At 42.9% G+C, this 15162-nt stretch overlaps 1 protein-coding gene across 2 annotated transcripts; it reads right to left on the bottom strand.

Annotated features, from left to right (window-relative positions):
• Positions 1–1360: 1360 nt before the first annotated feature.
• On the bottom strand, positions 1361–11338 carry LOC121598098. 2 transcript variants are annotated; one of them, XM_041924676.1, is made up of 7 exons: positions 11050–11338; positions 10714–10943; positions 4537–4768; positions 3218–3334; positions 2610–3113; positions 2460–2533; positions 1361–2371 (listed from the first exon to the last, which is right to left on the bottom strand). In XM_041924676.1, the coding sequence occupies exons 3-7, from the start codon at positions 4758–4760 to the stop codon at positions 2283–2285; spliced, it is 1008 nt and encodes a 335-aa protein (XP_041780610.1). In that variant the 5' UTR covers positions 4761–4768; positions 10714–10943; positions 11050–11338; the 3' UTR covers positions 1361–2282. The 2 variants fall into 2 exon arrangements, with proteins under 2 accessions (XP_041780610.1, XP_041780600.1); XM_041924666.1 differs by having other exon boundaries at positions 10714–11338.
• Positions 11339–15162: the final 3824 nt, after the last annotated feature.

Below are 15162 nucleotides of genomic sequence, written 5' to 3'. Positions count from 1 at the left end.
TGACATATTCACACAATTGCTCAACTCAAGGAATCGAAAACGCAAATTCTAGGACAATTTTGGCATCACTTTATGTGAAATCATATCGAATCCTTCTTTGCGCTAGATTTGTTTGGTTCAAAGTAACGAGAAATATTAAACTTGAACAAACGATCAGCTCAAACACATGGAAAGAAGTATAGGTACTTTCGATACGATCCTCAAAAGATTTTGATAAGTCAGCACAACCGAATATCAGCATTTTCAGCTCACCATTTTCCAAGTACATAAACGCTGTTTTTGATTAATAATTATTCAAACATATTGATTCTTAAATTGACCATATATTACAAAAAATCTACATTTGACACATTCTTCCGAAAAATGTCATCTCATGTAAAGGATTATTTCGCAACGGGTAAACCAACGTTGAAAGTCATTGATAAGCCTATCAATAACGAAGGCAGGCCGAGATGTGGACTATCTCGTGTTCACAGCCAATGGCGTTAGAAGAGGAGCATACATTATTATTTTTGCATACTATGATATATAATGCAGCAATACGGCCGAAACCGTCCTTTCTGAATAAAAAAATATATATAATGCATATAAAAAAAACAAAATTTGTCAACAAAATATGTCTATAAAAATTGTTTTTACTGTAGTTATATAACTGCATTTGCATTTCAATATGAAATTCAGTGTTTGCGACCTAATTTTAGTATTTTCTATTAAAACCAGTTCGGGGCCCGCGTGGTCTAATAAATTTAACATCGCTGATTTAGATTATTCTTTTAGTTTGTGCAGGAGCTGGTCAGCCAGTTTGGTCAATCGTTCAGGTGAGCACTGCTCCAAAGTGAACTTTTTTTTACACAAAAATAACAAAAATAAATTATCCTGATAGAAGGAAATGTAGGTCACAGAGATTTTTAAAGAAGAGGTAAGGGAGACAAGAATGGCTCATGCATTTAACACGATGAATTAGTCCCTGAGTTCAGTCGAGCAAGATCAACGATGTTGCGAATGGCTTCAGCAATGGCTCTGAAAAAAAATTGGCAACGAAGCCACCGGTAATATCACCGTACCAGCCAACAGTCGACCAAACAATAGGAACTCAGATAATCAATCGAACCATCCAAAGCATCAAGCAATAGTTTCGGATTCTTCCGTTTTACTTGTCACTCTAAATCTTCGTAACAGGCTACCTCGACACGTGTTTCCGACAAAGCAAGCAGCCACCATCTTTCAGCTCACCTTCCATACATATTTAGAACCATATGTACGCCCCGGACAGTACCGTTTCCTTCTTTCAGCACCCCCCCGGAAACAAACGGCACAGAATGAAAAGGCCACCATACAAACCAAACGCTTTAGCATCGTCTCAAGCTTTTTGCTCTCTTTTTATTTGTCTTTTCCGTCCAAACATCATCGCCTGTATCATCCAACGATGATTGCTGTTACAGATGGACAGGTCTCGGCGGATGGAGATACTTCAGCCACGCGTTACCGTTGCAGACGCGTTCCGGATGGGAAGGTTTCCGTCGTATGACGAGATTTCCTGGATGCCGTGCCACCAGTAGCTGTGCGAAGAACCGGGTACTGGTTACGTATCACTGATTTCCGCCCCAACACCGTTAGCCGCAACGAATCGTTACGAGTGCACTCCAGATGTTTGGCAGAACTTATAGACCTATCTTGATTGTCTGATTTTCTTCAGACATATTTGTTTCCGGTAATTACCGGCCGACACACGCTCACTTCATTCCACTTTGCAAATGTTCAATAAATAATAGCATCAAGCATAAAACTGAATACAAAAGGATTGGACTGTGTAATACTAGGTGTTATAGATAGATGGTTAAAAATAAAAACAGAATCCCTTAGCACGGGAGCGGTAGTGAGGACGCAACGTTAAAATCTTTTGCAACTTCGCAGGCACTTGTTTGTTGTCGACTACAGGAGGTTTGATAGCACGCTTTCTACTTTAAGGGAGGCAGTCGTACTGCTTTCGTGTCGGAGTGTAAGTTTTCTTCTCCATTGACATTTACGTATAGATTTACGATACATTCAGTTGTTACCCCTTTTTACTGGAAATGATTAAATGTTTCTCCGTCGCTCCCTCATCGACATATCGTTTTATCACAGTAAACATTGTGCTGAGGGGCATTGTTTACGATTTTGTTTGCTGACAATTCGTGCCTTTGGCTGTGGTGTTGAAGCAAAGTGTTTTTCACTACAAACACACACTTGTATATCTATGTACAACTCATCCACAGCTGGTCCTGCGTAGAACCCTTCGTTTTCTAAAACCCTTCGCGAGCCTTGCGGAACTGGGGCCCTGCAGGAGTGTCTTCCACGCATGGGACTTGCACTAGATTGAAGTAAACCGATCCTGGAGATAGAGAAGAAATGGGAATGCAGTTAAATTTTTGTTTTATTTTTTGTTGTTGTTGTATCAAATAAAGCTCCCAGATGCTTACCCATTACTTGGGCCGCGGATGTGTTCGTTTGCTTCAGGCACTCGAATAGCATATCATCGCACTTGCAGTGAGACCTGTAGTAAAGGATAGATAAATAAACAAACATTACCAGTTTTTAGTCAAACCAAGCCATTAGTTTGATCGGCTTACTTAGTGTAAATAGAGTTATTGCTTAGATTGTAGCGCTTTTGGTACGCTCGCACCTTCATCGGGCACAGATCGTGCGTGCGGCAGCACCGGTCCATCGTGGCGTCGTCGCCCAGGTCGTGATAGCTTTCCGCGATGTCACCGGTGCCGCACCACTTCGTGCCCGGTATGATGCCGCTGAGCAGCGAGAACGAGCTCGAGTAAAAGATGCCCCGCTTGCTGCTGCGGTTCTTCATGATCATTGCCAGGAAGCCGCCGTTGCTTGATCCGCCCGGTTGGCCAGCGCTGCCGTTGCCGGTTTCGTCGATCGGATCGTCCGGTCCGGCGATCCGGTAGGCGACCGCGGACGCGTCCGGTGCCTCCGTCGCCCGGTAGCTGTTGCGCTCGTTAAGCCGATCGACCTGCTCGCACTGCTCCATCAGCTTGATCATGTCGCGGAAGGAAATCTCCAGCGGCCGGTTGATTGCGGACAGGTTGCGCAACAGCTCTACACCATCAGCATCATTGCTATAAAACAATAATTAAAGTGGTATGGGTTTTTTTCTTTCGCATTTTATTCACCTCCACGCTATCGATAATGAATTGCAATAAATAAAAGATGCTAAACTTACTAGATCTCGATCAGCTCGCATCCGATCAGACGCTTGGCAGGGCCGAGCTCTACCACTGCTACTGTTTGGTCGTGAAAGTAGATCATCCGCAAACTTTCCACATCCAGGCGGCGCTCGCTGGAAAGCAGAGACGGGTAGAAAACAGAAAGTGCAAAATGCCCATTAACAAACGTACACATCTTCACCGGAACGTGGCAGTCCGGTTCTAGTTTTCGTTTTGGTCAGGGGCGGAAGGAAACAAAGAAAACAGCGAGAAATATGGCAAGCAGGCAGGCGAAACAGATACGGACAAAGCAAACCAATTGAGGACTGCTGCATTACTGCCGCCGTACTATTTCATCTTGGCCGGTGGACTAGATCAGCAAATCGACTCCGCAGGGGAGGGCTGGAGCGCGCGTACACCGCACACATCCGCAGGCAAGATGGACACACTCATGCACTCCCTGATATTTCTTCTCAGAGTCAGATAACAGATGCCAAGCGATCGCTTCTTAGCAACGAATCCGCTAACGTGTGTACGGCATTGGTGATTTTTAGCGTGGGAGAAGTTCGTGTAATGGTTTAGGCGCATGCGACGCCTATGCGCGTTCATTCTACGTATACGCTTTTCTCCATCAGCGCTAGCTGCCGGCTCAAAGCAAACTCCAAAAGACTACACTTGCAAAAAAAAAAAACCCAAGCCACAACCAACAGCAACAACAAGGAAAAACCGGCTAAAATTAGCGACTGTCTCGCACGGCGGCGCGCGAACGCGTACGCGTATCGCGTGCAAGGGACCGCGGGCCGATGGCCGAGAAACGCTGAAAGCCAGCTAAAGTGAAAGTTCGTCGGGTTCAGCGGCAGCGCTGTTTGTGTGTGTCTTCAGGGTCCGTGGGAGAAAAACAAAATACAAAAAAAGCGCAACGTGAGATGCAAATCGAAACGCAACCACAGTGCAGTGGTTGCACACAACGGCTGGGGGACGAGCCAATTTCACAGCCACCTTTCTTTTGCTGAGACATGCTGTCTACTAATTGCCTAAATCGTTGTTGGAGTGCTGGTAAGCACGCTCCAGCACCCACGGAGGAAGATGCTCTGAATTGTGTGGTTTATGTTGAAATTTTTACTTTTCTTCCTGCCACCCGCTTTATGAAGGATCGATGTTTATCCCAGCTTTATGTCTGTGCGTGATTTCTCCACTGAAGATGCACTGAGCTGAGCTGAGTGCCCGACGAGAAACCGGATGCGTCTACATCCGTCATAAAGCGGCCTCTTTCTCCTTCCATGCCAAAAACAAAACACACATCACACGCCCCTGGCGCTGGCACTTAGCCCCTTACCTGTAGGTTTTCATCGCGTCCATCAGCCGTCGCTCGACGATGTGCGTAAAGCCCGGTATCTGCGACAGCTGAAACGGCAGGGTGGGTTTAGCGCGGGCCGTTGTCAGCAGTTTGCCGCTGAGAATGCCAACCAGCAGGACCAGCAGAAAGCGATAACAGCGCGGCGACGGTTTCCAGTACGCCCGTCTCGATAGTGCAGCCATGGCCGAGTTTTGGAACAGCATCTTCGGTTCTGGAACGAACAAGCAAACAAACAAACAACTGCATGTTAAAGAAAAAAAAAACGAACTGCTTTCCCACAGCTAGCTAACTTCTTACAGCCTAAAACAACGTGGATTCAAACCGATGCAAGAACGTTGCGTAACGCATCGAGACAGCATCGGGGCGAGCATGCAAAACCGGTCGGCCTGATTTGGATGCACACACATATATAGATAGTATAATGAGGACAAAAAAGGGACAGAGTGGTGGGTTTCATAATTCGGGGCGCAGATTTTATGCAAAAATTCAAACACCGAGGCAGCTGGATCATCGATGTTCCATTGACGGCACATCATCTAAAACGGCCTTTCCCGCGGAATTGCTAACGCGGTTTTTAATTGCATGCTTCTTGTCGATCCGAAGGTGCAGCAGCAAACACACATTAGCAACCGATGCGTTTAACGACTACGAAGAACACGTGTTTCCAGGAATGTTACCACACGTTGCGAACATGTGTCGCGACGTGTTCGCGTTTGCTTCAAGAGAGAATGGTTTTCCGCGTACTTTTCGATGAAAGCACATCATACTGTCACTTATTGGAGCACAATGTTAGTAACATAAACAATATGTATTTGTCTTTCAGCCTCACTTATCTTTTGTTGGGTCTCATGAATCATTCGTTGTGATTCATTTATATGAATCTTCATCAAACGCGAATCTTCATGATGAGTGATTCGAAAATGGAATCGAATCTCTAAAGATTTATGAACCTCGAAAGATCGAATCTCTAAAGATGTTTTCAATCTCTAAAGATTCTTGAATCATCAAGGATTCATGAATCTCTAAAGAATAACAACTCTCCAAGGTTTCGCGAATCTCGAAAGATTCATGAATTTATAACATTGATGAATCCATTAAGATTCATACATCTCCAGGGACTCATGAATCTTTAGACATGTATGATTTAAAAAATATTGAATTTGCGCGATCCCATGGTACAGTGGTTAACACGCACGACATGGCCCTTCGTGGGCTCAAGCCTCACATGGATCGTCTCCCCGTAACAAAACAAACTATCCGGCTGCGTCCTACTTGCCAGGAAGTCTCGAAAACTTGTGTAGGCTAGGGCATGATCACGTAGATTGTTACGGCAAGAAGAATATTAATAACAATCTTTGGAGATTTATAAAATACCTTTAAATTCGTGAATCTTTCGAGATTCGTGAATCTATCGAGGTTCATACATTTTGTGAGATTCATGGATCTTTCAAAATTCAAGAATCTTTCCTACCGAGATTCAGATTCAATGAATAATTTCCAAGATTCATTCAGATTCATGAATCCAACACTACACTTAACCCGTCGATCCAGAGCAATAATTAGTAATTTCAGCCATTAGGCGCCGCATACGAGTAGCCGACAGCGTGAAAGTAGAAAATGAGACAAAGATGCTTACTTTCTCTCTCTTTCTCTCTTTCTCTCTCTCTCTCTCTCTCTCTCTCTCTCTCTAATTCTCTCTCTCTCTTCCCTCCCTCCCTCTCTCACACACTATGTGTTTTTCTTTGATTACGGGTTCGTTTACAAAGCATGTAACCAACGCATTGATAATAACAATCTTGCGGCACAATCCCTATGAACTACGCCGTGCAACGCAAACAGAAACGATATCCTTTTACACCGAAAGAATGTTAGTATGGGTCAATTAGATTTTCTTGCATAAGGATTAGACAATTACTCAATTGTCGAATCATCGACTATTACGTCTCAGGTGATTATGTTCATGAACCTACCGTAACGAATGTTTGTTGAATATTAGAAATGCCAATTGGATGCTATTCTTAGTTCATGCAGTACAAAAAAACTCTCTAGAAACTAAATAGACTCTTGAAAGAGGTCAAAAACCACTCCAAAGAATCGGAGTGTGATGTAAGCTTAAGACCACTTAAAGTAAACTTTAAGGAGGCAAACAAGTAGGTAGTTGACAAAGAGTGTTTGTCATTTGCATCCTTGAGAAGAAGGAGAAAATGAAGAGTAAATAAGCTCGTCTTCTGCTCGGAGGGGCGAAGATAAAAAAAAAAACAAAGCACTCTTACACTTCAACATGTCTCGCTGAGTTATATACTTGTTTTGGATAAACATTACCTTAGCGTTAAAAAATGCAATGATTATCGGGATGTAACTACTATTTTTTCCATTTTCCATCGACAACACCATATGACGATGTTTGTCGACAGGGAGAGATGAGGAGAAACACTCACACACACCTATATACTACCGCTTAAATCCTTCTCGAAACGTTCGCAACACACACACAATGCTTCGGCTGACAAGAAGGTCACCGATAATTGCCAGACAACACCTTCACGCTCCATCCCTGCTCGACTCGCTTCGCTTCGAATAAGCTCTTCTTTCTGCCCTCGTTATTTCTATCCCCTCCTTGCGCTTGCGGTCGGCATGAATATTGCGGTTCCCCGTTGATTACCAGCCGCGCGCGAATGTTTGCCAAATATGTGCAACGCATCGTTTCCCTCGGATCAATTTTTGTCTACGGGCATAGTTGGGGCAGCATGGGGAAAGCACTGTGGACTAGCCAAAGAACGTAATAAACACTTTTTGTACTGTTTATGTAATATTGAGGCGAATAAATGTTTTGTTAAATACCGCAGACAATAATCTGTGCAGTTGGCGTAAACCCCGAAAAGGTCAACCGTGACAAAAACCCAAACGCAGGTTTCCATTTCACAACTGGGTTGACAAGATTATGGCATGACAAATTGGGTTCGACCACAGCGCTATCCTTAGCTTGGGGTAAATTCATTCGTTTAGTAACTTTCAAAGCGCAATTAAACGGTTGACTGTGCTTGACCCAAAACAGTCACATTCATGCCATTACTGCATTTAGGTATCATTAAAGCTGATAACAGTCAGAAGGCTAATAACAATAAATTGTTTACATTACAGAAGAAAAAAATCAAGCGAATAAATAAACTGTTTATCGTGCAATCTCTGCTGGACTCATCACCACAGCTATTCGGCTACTCCGTATGCATCACATACTCGTTTTCTACTTCACCCGTTACCTGTTCAGGTTAGTAATGGCACAAGTGGTAGACGATGAGCATGATCATCGGTACGTGACACTTTGGTCGATATTTATTGCCTCTTCACATGGCACTACGGCAAGAGCAAAATCAAAATGCACCCAACCTGCACCAAACCCTACTCGTACCGCGCATTGTGCAACATGTTTTGTAGTGTACGTTGCCCCAATGGGCCATTGTCCCCGACATACTAACACTGACTGGCCAGTTCAACAGTTCGCAATCGATACGCTAATGCGTTCTTCAATTTCAATTCCATTGGAGTTGAGTGCACCACTCGACCATCCACCGGCATAGGTAAATCCCGCACGGTCTCACTGACGATCGGCCCTTTTTGGCAGTCGTGATCGCTCTGGTGGAAGCTTTGGCGAAGCAAAATGTGCGAAGCGTGCGTAATGAGGATTCCGATTCGAAATAAAGGAATAATCTATTCCAAGCACATTTAAATGACCAACAGACCCGAAGGGATGGGCATATCACTGTCCAACCACCCTCAGCATTGCGCAACCAAAGATGGCTTGCGGAGCGTGGAATATGAGATGTGGTTGCAGAAGAAAGACAAAAGGTTTATGGAATTGATAAAAAAGGGTGTTATCCATGCATTTCGTATCGCAGCGAATGACATTCATCGATTACCACGCTCAAGGTGTTGGTTCTTTTCTAGCATCTTTTATAAGAAACTCTACAATCATTACGTACTTTATGGATATTCCCCGCAAAAGAAGACCGTGGCCGGTAGTTAGAATAAGTTACCCGGCAACAAAAGGAAGAACGGACAGTCACATATGGTGGTAGTTGGAGGAAGGGTAATTATGATGAGAGCGGCGTGTGGTGGTCTTTAGCAACGATCAGAACAAAGCCTCCCCTCGCCCCAACACACTTGACACGAGGGCTACTCAAGGTAACACAGAGCGAGATTACGACACGAAACAATGGTCACCAAAACCAACCAATGATAGTTGGCGGGTAGTAGGGTGTATGACACACACTTTGACGAAAAGCTGCAGTGACAAGGTAGATTTTTTGTTGTGTTGTGAGGGAGTAACCTTTTTTGCAACATCTATAGAAAAGGAAATGGGCACCCGCCGAAACGGGGACATGACCCCGAGAGAGAAAAGTAGCAATTTGTGGGGTGGTGTGGTTCGCCGTGTTTCACGACTCAAAACCCGGGTGTTGAACTACGTCTCACCGTGTCGAGGGTGGGCACGGTTATCGATTAGGTCATCCACATCTTCATGCGCTCAATCCGTTGATAGGGGTATTTGTTGTGTGCCAAATTTGCGTAGACAAACAGGATCAGGAACGAACATGAATCGAATCTCAGCCGAACTGTCCCTCGGTAGCATGGAGAAACATAAATGGGTCAATACATCGTCACAATCGTAGCACTTTGGTATGAAAAGTTGCATTGACCATCGTCTCGTGTGCGAATAATATCCAGCGTTGGATAAATCCGTAAGATATCATCGATTGGCGTCTGCCATACGATGAGTAACGTCTATTGAGGTGCGCTATTATGGAGTCTGTAAGAAAAAAAAAACAAACAAACCGCTTACCCTACCTCTTCCACTGCGTTGTGTACATTATGTATTATGCAAACGTTGCCCGACGGAATACTCCGACAAAACTGCATCGCAGATGAGAATGAAGAGAGAGATAGAGAGATAGAAAAAACCATACACCTAGCGTGAAAGTTTTTCTCGCTTTGCCGTTCGTGCGAAGCTTTCTGAGGCCTGACTGGTCTAAGTAGTGTTTATTTGTGTGTGCGAATGAACTTTAGGTTTCATTTTTTTCACTATTTTTTTTGTGCGCATCCGGATTGTACTGCCGAGACACTTGAAGCAATTTCTAGAGAAAAGCTGGCACCAACAGGATAGTAGCGGTTTAAGTGTACGTGTGTAATTGTGTGTTTGTGCGCGCAAATGGCTCAACGTGTTTATTGAAAGGGTCTGCCCCTAATGTATTCCGTTTTCGCTACTCATTATCCTCCCGCCTCTTCTCCGTTCCCTGCTGTACCTCCAACATCCCTCATGACTGGGCTTTCCAGGGATGGAAAATTTCCCCTCGCTCGTCTCGCTGCATTGACTCACCGCTGTGTACTAGCTCTGTCACGCACGTAAACAGGCACCGATCGATCGCATCATTATCCCGCCGTGTGTTTTGCTGAAGTTGCATTTCACCCAGCAAAGCGATTGCCCCAGCACCGATCAACACATCAATATTGAGCGGATAGCCCTTTCGGACGCTTGGATCGCTTCTACGAGACCGCTAAGCTCAACAACAAAAAATTGGAAGACATTTGCCATCCGGAAAGGAAACGGAACAAGAAAAAAGCAAGCAAATACGCATAAGAAAGCGACACCGGTGGCACAGTTTCTCACCGACCGACACAAACCCGTTCGTGTCGATCTTGGGTGAAATGGAACTGCCACTACACCGCTATCGATGACTGAACGGTGAGAAAGTGAGGCATCCGATCCGAATAGTGCGCGAACGCAGCGACGAACTGTCAATGCTTCATGCTGCCGTACACGTGCGCACAGCGTTCGAGGCCTAGCCTAGCCACCCACCGGCTACTATTATCGATCCCGCCGAGTAGTAACCACACGTTCTAGATGCCCTCTCACACCACACACATTCCTGCAGCACGTGTATAAATAATGACGAGCCGGCTGTTATACGATGCGAGGATGATGATTAGTGCCGCCCCTTTCGCCCTGTTAGACGGCCCTGATTACTTCCACTAGGAATTCTGGCTCATAGTTTATTAAAGGCCCCAAACGCCCAAATTCTCACCAATTAATGGTAACATGTTGCTGTTACAAACAAAATTGTTCTGCACGCCGGTATCGATGACACCGTCACGGTAACGTACCTTCGCTTTGGCAGTGGCAGTAGTTGGAGTTTTGAAATCACCCAACACGATGATGTGAGGTTGCTTGTTGAATTACGCTGCACTGGAACGCGTTGCAATTGATTGAGGTGCGCTGGTCGAGAAGTTGCGTAAAATGCGGTTCGAGCTGCTCTTCAAAGCCGTATCATTCTCCGCTAGGTTTGCGCCGACACCGAACGGGCGATGGTTGCAGGCAAAGAAACGGCACCACACTACCAGAAAGTTACCAGAAAGTGCGTAAATTTAACACCTTTCACCCTGCTACAGCAAAAATCGGGGTATGGCTTAAGGCGGGCACAGCGGGAAAACACTTTGTACCTTTGGTGGTTTACTCAAGACTGAAAGACGTAGCACCGAAATGCACTTTAAATGATGTATTTTTGGTGTTTTGTTTAGTTTATGCAATTTTGCCTTTATTCACTTTGCCCAGCAAGAAGATGAGCTTGCTCTGTTTTTTTCGTGTCTGCTGTGTACTAAAATTAAGCGATGCAATTTTTTAATACGCGGACAAAACACCACCTAACGGATTCAGATCGCACACTGACGACGAGCCCGTTCGACAATCACGTGCGGTTCGATCACTCGACGCGGTTCAGACAAAAGCTACGGCACGACTGAGAGCGCTCGCATGATTGCCGGGCCACACGTCTCGGGCTTTACGGTAGACAACGTGACTCGTACCTCCTCTGCCTTTCCTCGGCGGACCGGTGGGGCTCACCTGGTGGAGACTTTGGCGGAGCAAAGTGAGTAAAATGAGACGTTACACAGCGGAGTCGCGAGCGGGGGTTTAGTGTGTGTGTCTTATTTTGTTTGCAGTTCGGTTTGGGTGAAAGGAACCAACGGATGGCAAGCTTTCGGTGCAGCATGGCAGCAAAACTTTCGATAGGGTTGTTAGAAAAAAAAACAAGTTTGTTGTTGTTTGCTTCGGAGGTCTCTGGACTGATCGATAAAACGAACTAATGACTTCTGACTTTGCTGACTATGTTGATAATGTATTTTCTTTGCCAAAGATTATTTATGCACACGAGTAACAGGATAAATCAATTCAAACAAATTGAGCCTTCTGGCGGTTTCTTTGCTGCTCAGTCCGAGTAAACTTTGTTCATCCCTGTATAAAATTCTCTCCATCTTGAACATGCACCACGTGCGATGTACTTTCACCGTTGATCGTGGCACGGCTCTCATGCCGACGACGACCGTCTCTATTTCGAATCGAGGCTTCATGAACTCGTGGGAGCGCCGTGGAAAGCTTTTAGCAACAGCAGCAGCTAGCTGTACTATATACTGAGTATGAAAAATATGTGTTCACTAGCTATATCGATCTTCTGATCACTCCTCCATGGTAATGCTGCAGCTAATGAAGTGCAACCATCTCAAATTGCAAAACGAACCGTTGATGATGGCTTCCGAGTGCTAAATTATTCTTTCAAGTGAACGTAACGTCGTTCCCTTCTAATATATTTTTGTGTTTAAACCTCCAAAGATTCGATTCCTACGAAGCTCAACCCAATGAGCAACTGAGCGTAACTAAACGAAGGACATAAAAAGCATTGATCGACCTTAGAAAATTATAAAACCGGCTAATGTACAAAAGTATCTCCATCTTGGTTGATGAACTAAAAAATCGATGTGTCATGATTGGTTTTTAACGTCCTTAGCTTTGAACAAATCCGATCACTATTTTGCTTTTCGTGTTGTTCATGCATCCAGTTTAAATTAAGTTGTTTTTTTAGCAAAAGTTAACACAAACCAGTTATTTTTTAAATGCATAGCAAAGAGAATAGAGCACCATAGGACAAGTCTAAATCGATGAAGCTAGCTCACGGCGTAAGTTTGGAGTCCTTGCTTTTAAGAAGAGGTGCCTTCCTGTGGAAAATAAAAAAAACTGTTGCCATGATGGATTCATCGAAAACAATGAAGTCACATCATTTTGTATTCTAAGTCTATTCTTTAACTTGATTTAAGTCCAGGCATTTCAATCAATTACTTTTTTAAGTAGCTTTTATGATTGTTGTTTTTTTAGAACTGGTTAGGAAAATCAATCAAGGCGGACAGTTGACATTGTAGTAGTCAAAACGCCTGACCAACTTTCAGAGATGATTTTGGAATACGCTCAGAAAACAAAAACTTAAGCCAAAAGATATGGAATATCCTAATAATTAATAAAACAAATTTAATAAACTTTAAATTAATTTGAACATGTTCCCAACTAACAAAATCGACATGCTTTCTCATTCTACCCAATAGATCAGTAAACCTGAGAGAGCGAGAAAGCATGTCGATTTTGTCGCTTGGGTTTGTTCTCGTGATAGTCTCTAAAACTATGTTTTAAAAACGTTTTAATAATAATATTTATTTAATTTTAAACATATCCGTACTTGCGGCCTGCCGCAACATTCAGTCAGGCCCGCGAAAGGATTTGAATGATGTGAAGAAACTATTTGTATATAATTTACTGAAGACCTTATAATATGACATGTTACACCATACTCTTTCAACTTTGCAACTATTGCTTAATACTCGTTCAACTTATACCGTACTCTTTCAACTTTAATTATAGTAATATGGAATTACAGACCAATCAGTATGTTCAAGCTCGAAGGCAATACCCCCGTTAGTAATATTAACATTGTTTCAACACGAAAATAAGACTTTCGGAATGGAGGAAGTCGCATGCGATTTTTTTTATAGATACACCAGAGATGTCAAACATACGGCCCGCGGGCCACATGCTGCCTGCGAAGCCATTCAAACCGGCCTGCGCAGAAGTTTGGCAGATATTTGAATGAAACTGAAGTAGATTGTTGATTACGAGATAGAAATAATGGGTGTACTAATTTGTATCCACTGAGGCAGATTATTTCAACATTCAGTCTCTATAGTCCGATTAACGGAGTGTGAAGTAAGTTACTCGTAGTTGCTGTTTTTGGGAAGGCATCCGCGAAGATGGCATGTAGCAAGTGTTTTGGTTTTTGTTTGCTGGCGGCTCCCCAAAGTCGGAATCATATTTTCGCATATTTACACAAATTTTCTGATTTTGAGCCTTTCTGGAAAATTCGGAACCAAATATCGGAATACCGCTTTCTTCACTTCATTGATGAGGGTACTCTTTAGTAAGGCTTCTGCAAAAATTAGGCCGACATCTTTAAAAATCACGAAAACCCAAGCACTTCCAAAAGGCGTGAATTGTATGAGGCCTATTAGAGGTTGGTAATCTCTTTTCCTTTGAACCTGCTGTCCTTATTTTAATTGTATTTTCATATTTCTTATTCCTACTCAATTAAATATGGTAGAGTATTTGTCATGAAAAGTTGTATAGTAGGCTATGAAAAAAGCAGATACGATTCTAGGTCAAAGAATAATTCCTTAATGAGTTTCGCCGAAAACACCATGCGGTTTAGTTTGTGATGTAGAGAACAAAAACTTTATTAAAAACTTAAATCATCTTAATGATATATTTTAGTATTAAAAGGTAGAATTTTATTCACCGCCTAACCCACTACCCATATACCCAACACCGCTCCACTGCGGCCCGCGGGAATATTTTCAAATATAATCCGGCCCCCGACCCAAAACGAGTGTGACATCACTGAGATATACTAAAGACTGATCGCAATAAATGTATTTAAAGTTTTGCAAGTAACTTTGCGATGGGAGAGCTTTTGATTTACTCCAACGCAATTAATGCAATACAAAGTTTTAAGTATAGTGAAATAGCTCCATGCACAAGTCAGTTGGTTTCACGAATATTTAACCATTTGAAATCAAAAATGAACATTAAAAAAATCTGTTGTTTTTTACAATTTCAACGATTGTCAAAGTTCTTTTTCATGAGGAATCAGTTATCAATTCATCTGATATGGCATTAATTGTTCATAAAGCTTTTTGATACAATAGTTACTGAATGTACGTTTGTCTCGATGATTTTTCAGCAGTTAATGCTTTTGTATCATCTCCAGAATAGCCTCAATATTTTCTGCGGCGTGGGAGGATGGGATTATCAAGAAGCGATATTGCTCTTTCTTTGTTATTTCTGACTGATCATACTTTGGCCCCTCTGTTGCCAATCCTGAAACGAATAAACATTACAATTAGTTTTTAAAGTAGGTATTATCAATCTTGAACCATGCTTAGATGATATAATTACATCAAAACAGCAATAATACCAATCGTAGTTTCTAAATAATTTAAAAGTAAAATTTAAGCAAAGAATAAAAAAAATATTCTCCTGGCCTGCGGCTCTCGATCATTCACTAAATTTGGCAATTTTAGAAAAATGTAAAAGTTTAAGTAAAAAATGGTATCGATTAATCCGATACATCCGATACAAATATTAAAAATTATGAAGCAAAAAAATCTGTTTTCGTACACTGCAAACAGAAAAGTTTCATTTTATCTCAGCTCCAACGCTCTTTACATGGTGTCGGTTGA

The sequence above is a fragment of the Anopheles merus genome, chromosome X (genome assembly GCF_017562075.2).
Source record: "Anopheles merus strain MAF chromosome X, AmerM5.1, whole genome shotgun sequence".
NCBI classification, from domain to species: Eukaryota; Metazoa; Arthropoda; class Insecta; order Diptera; family Culicidae; genus Anopheles; species Anopheles merus.
The sequence above is the reverse complement of the archived record's forward strand: the minus strand, read 5'-3'. Positions and strand labels throughout refer to the sequence as shown.

Excerpts from the sequence above, each read along its gene's own strand:
- LOC121598098 (XM_041924666.1), bottom strand. The coding sequence starts at position 4,760 with ATGCTGTTCCAAAACTCGGCCATGGCTGCACTATCGAGACGGGCGTAC. Across the intron at positions 3,114-3,217 it reads TGCGAGCTGATCGAGATCTA|CAATGATGCTGATGGTGTAG; the intron begins GTAAGTTTAGCA and ends ATTGTTTTATAG. Across the intron at positions 2,372-2,459 it reads ATCCGCGGCCCAAGTAATGG|GATCGGTTTACTTCAATCTA; the intron begins GTAAGCATCTGG and ends CTCTATCTCCAG.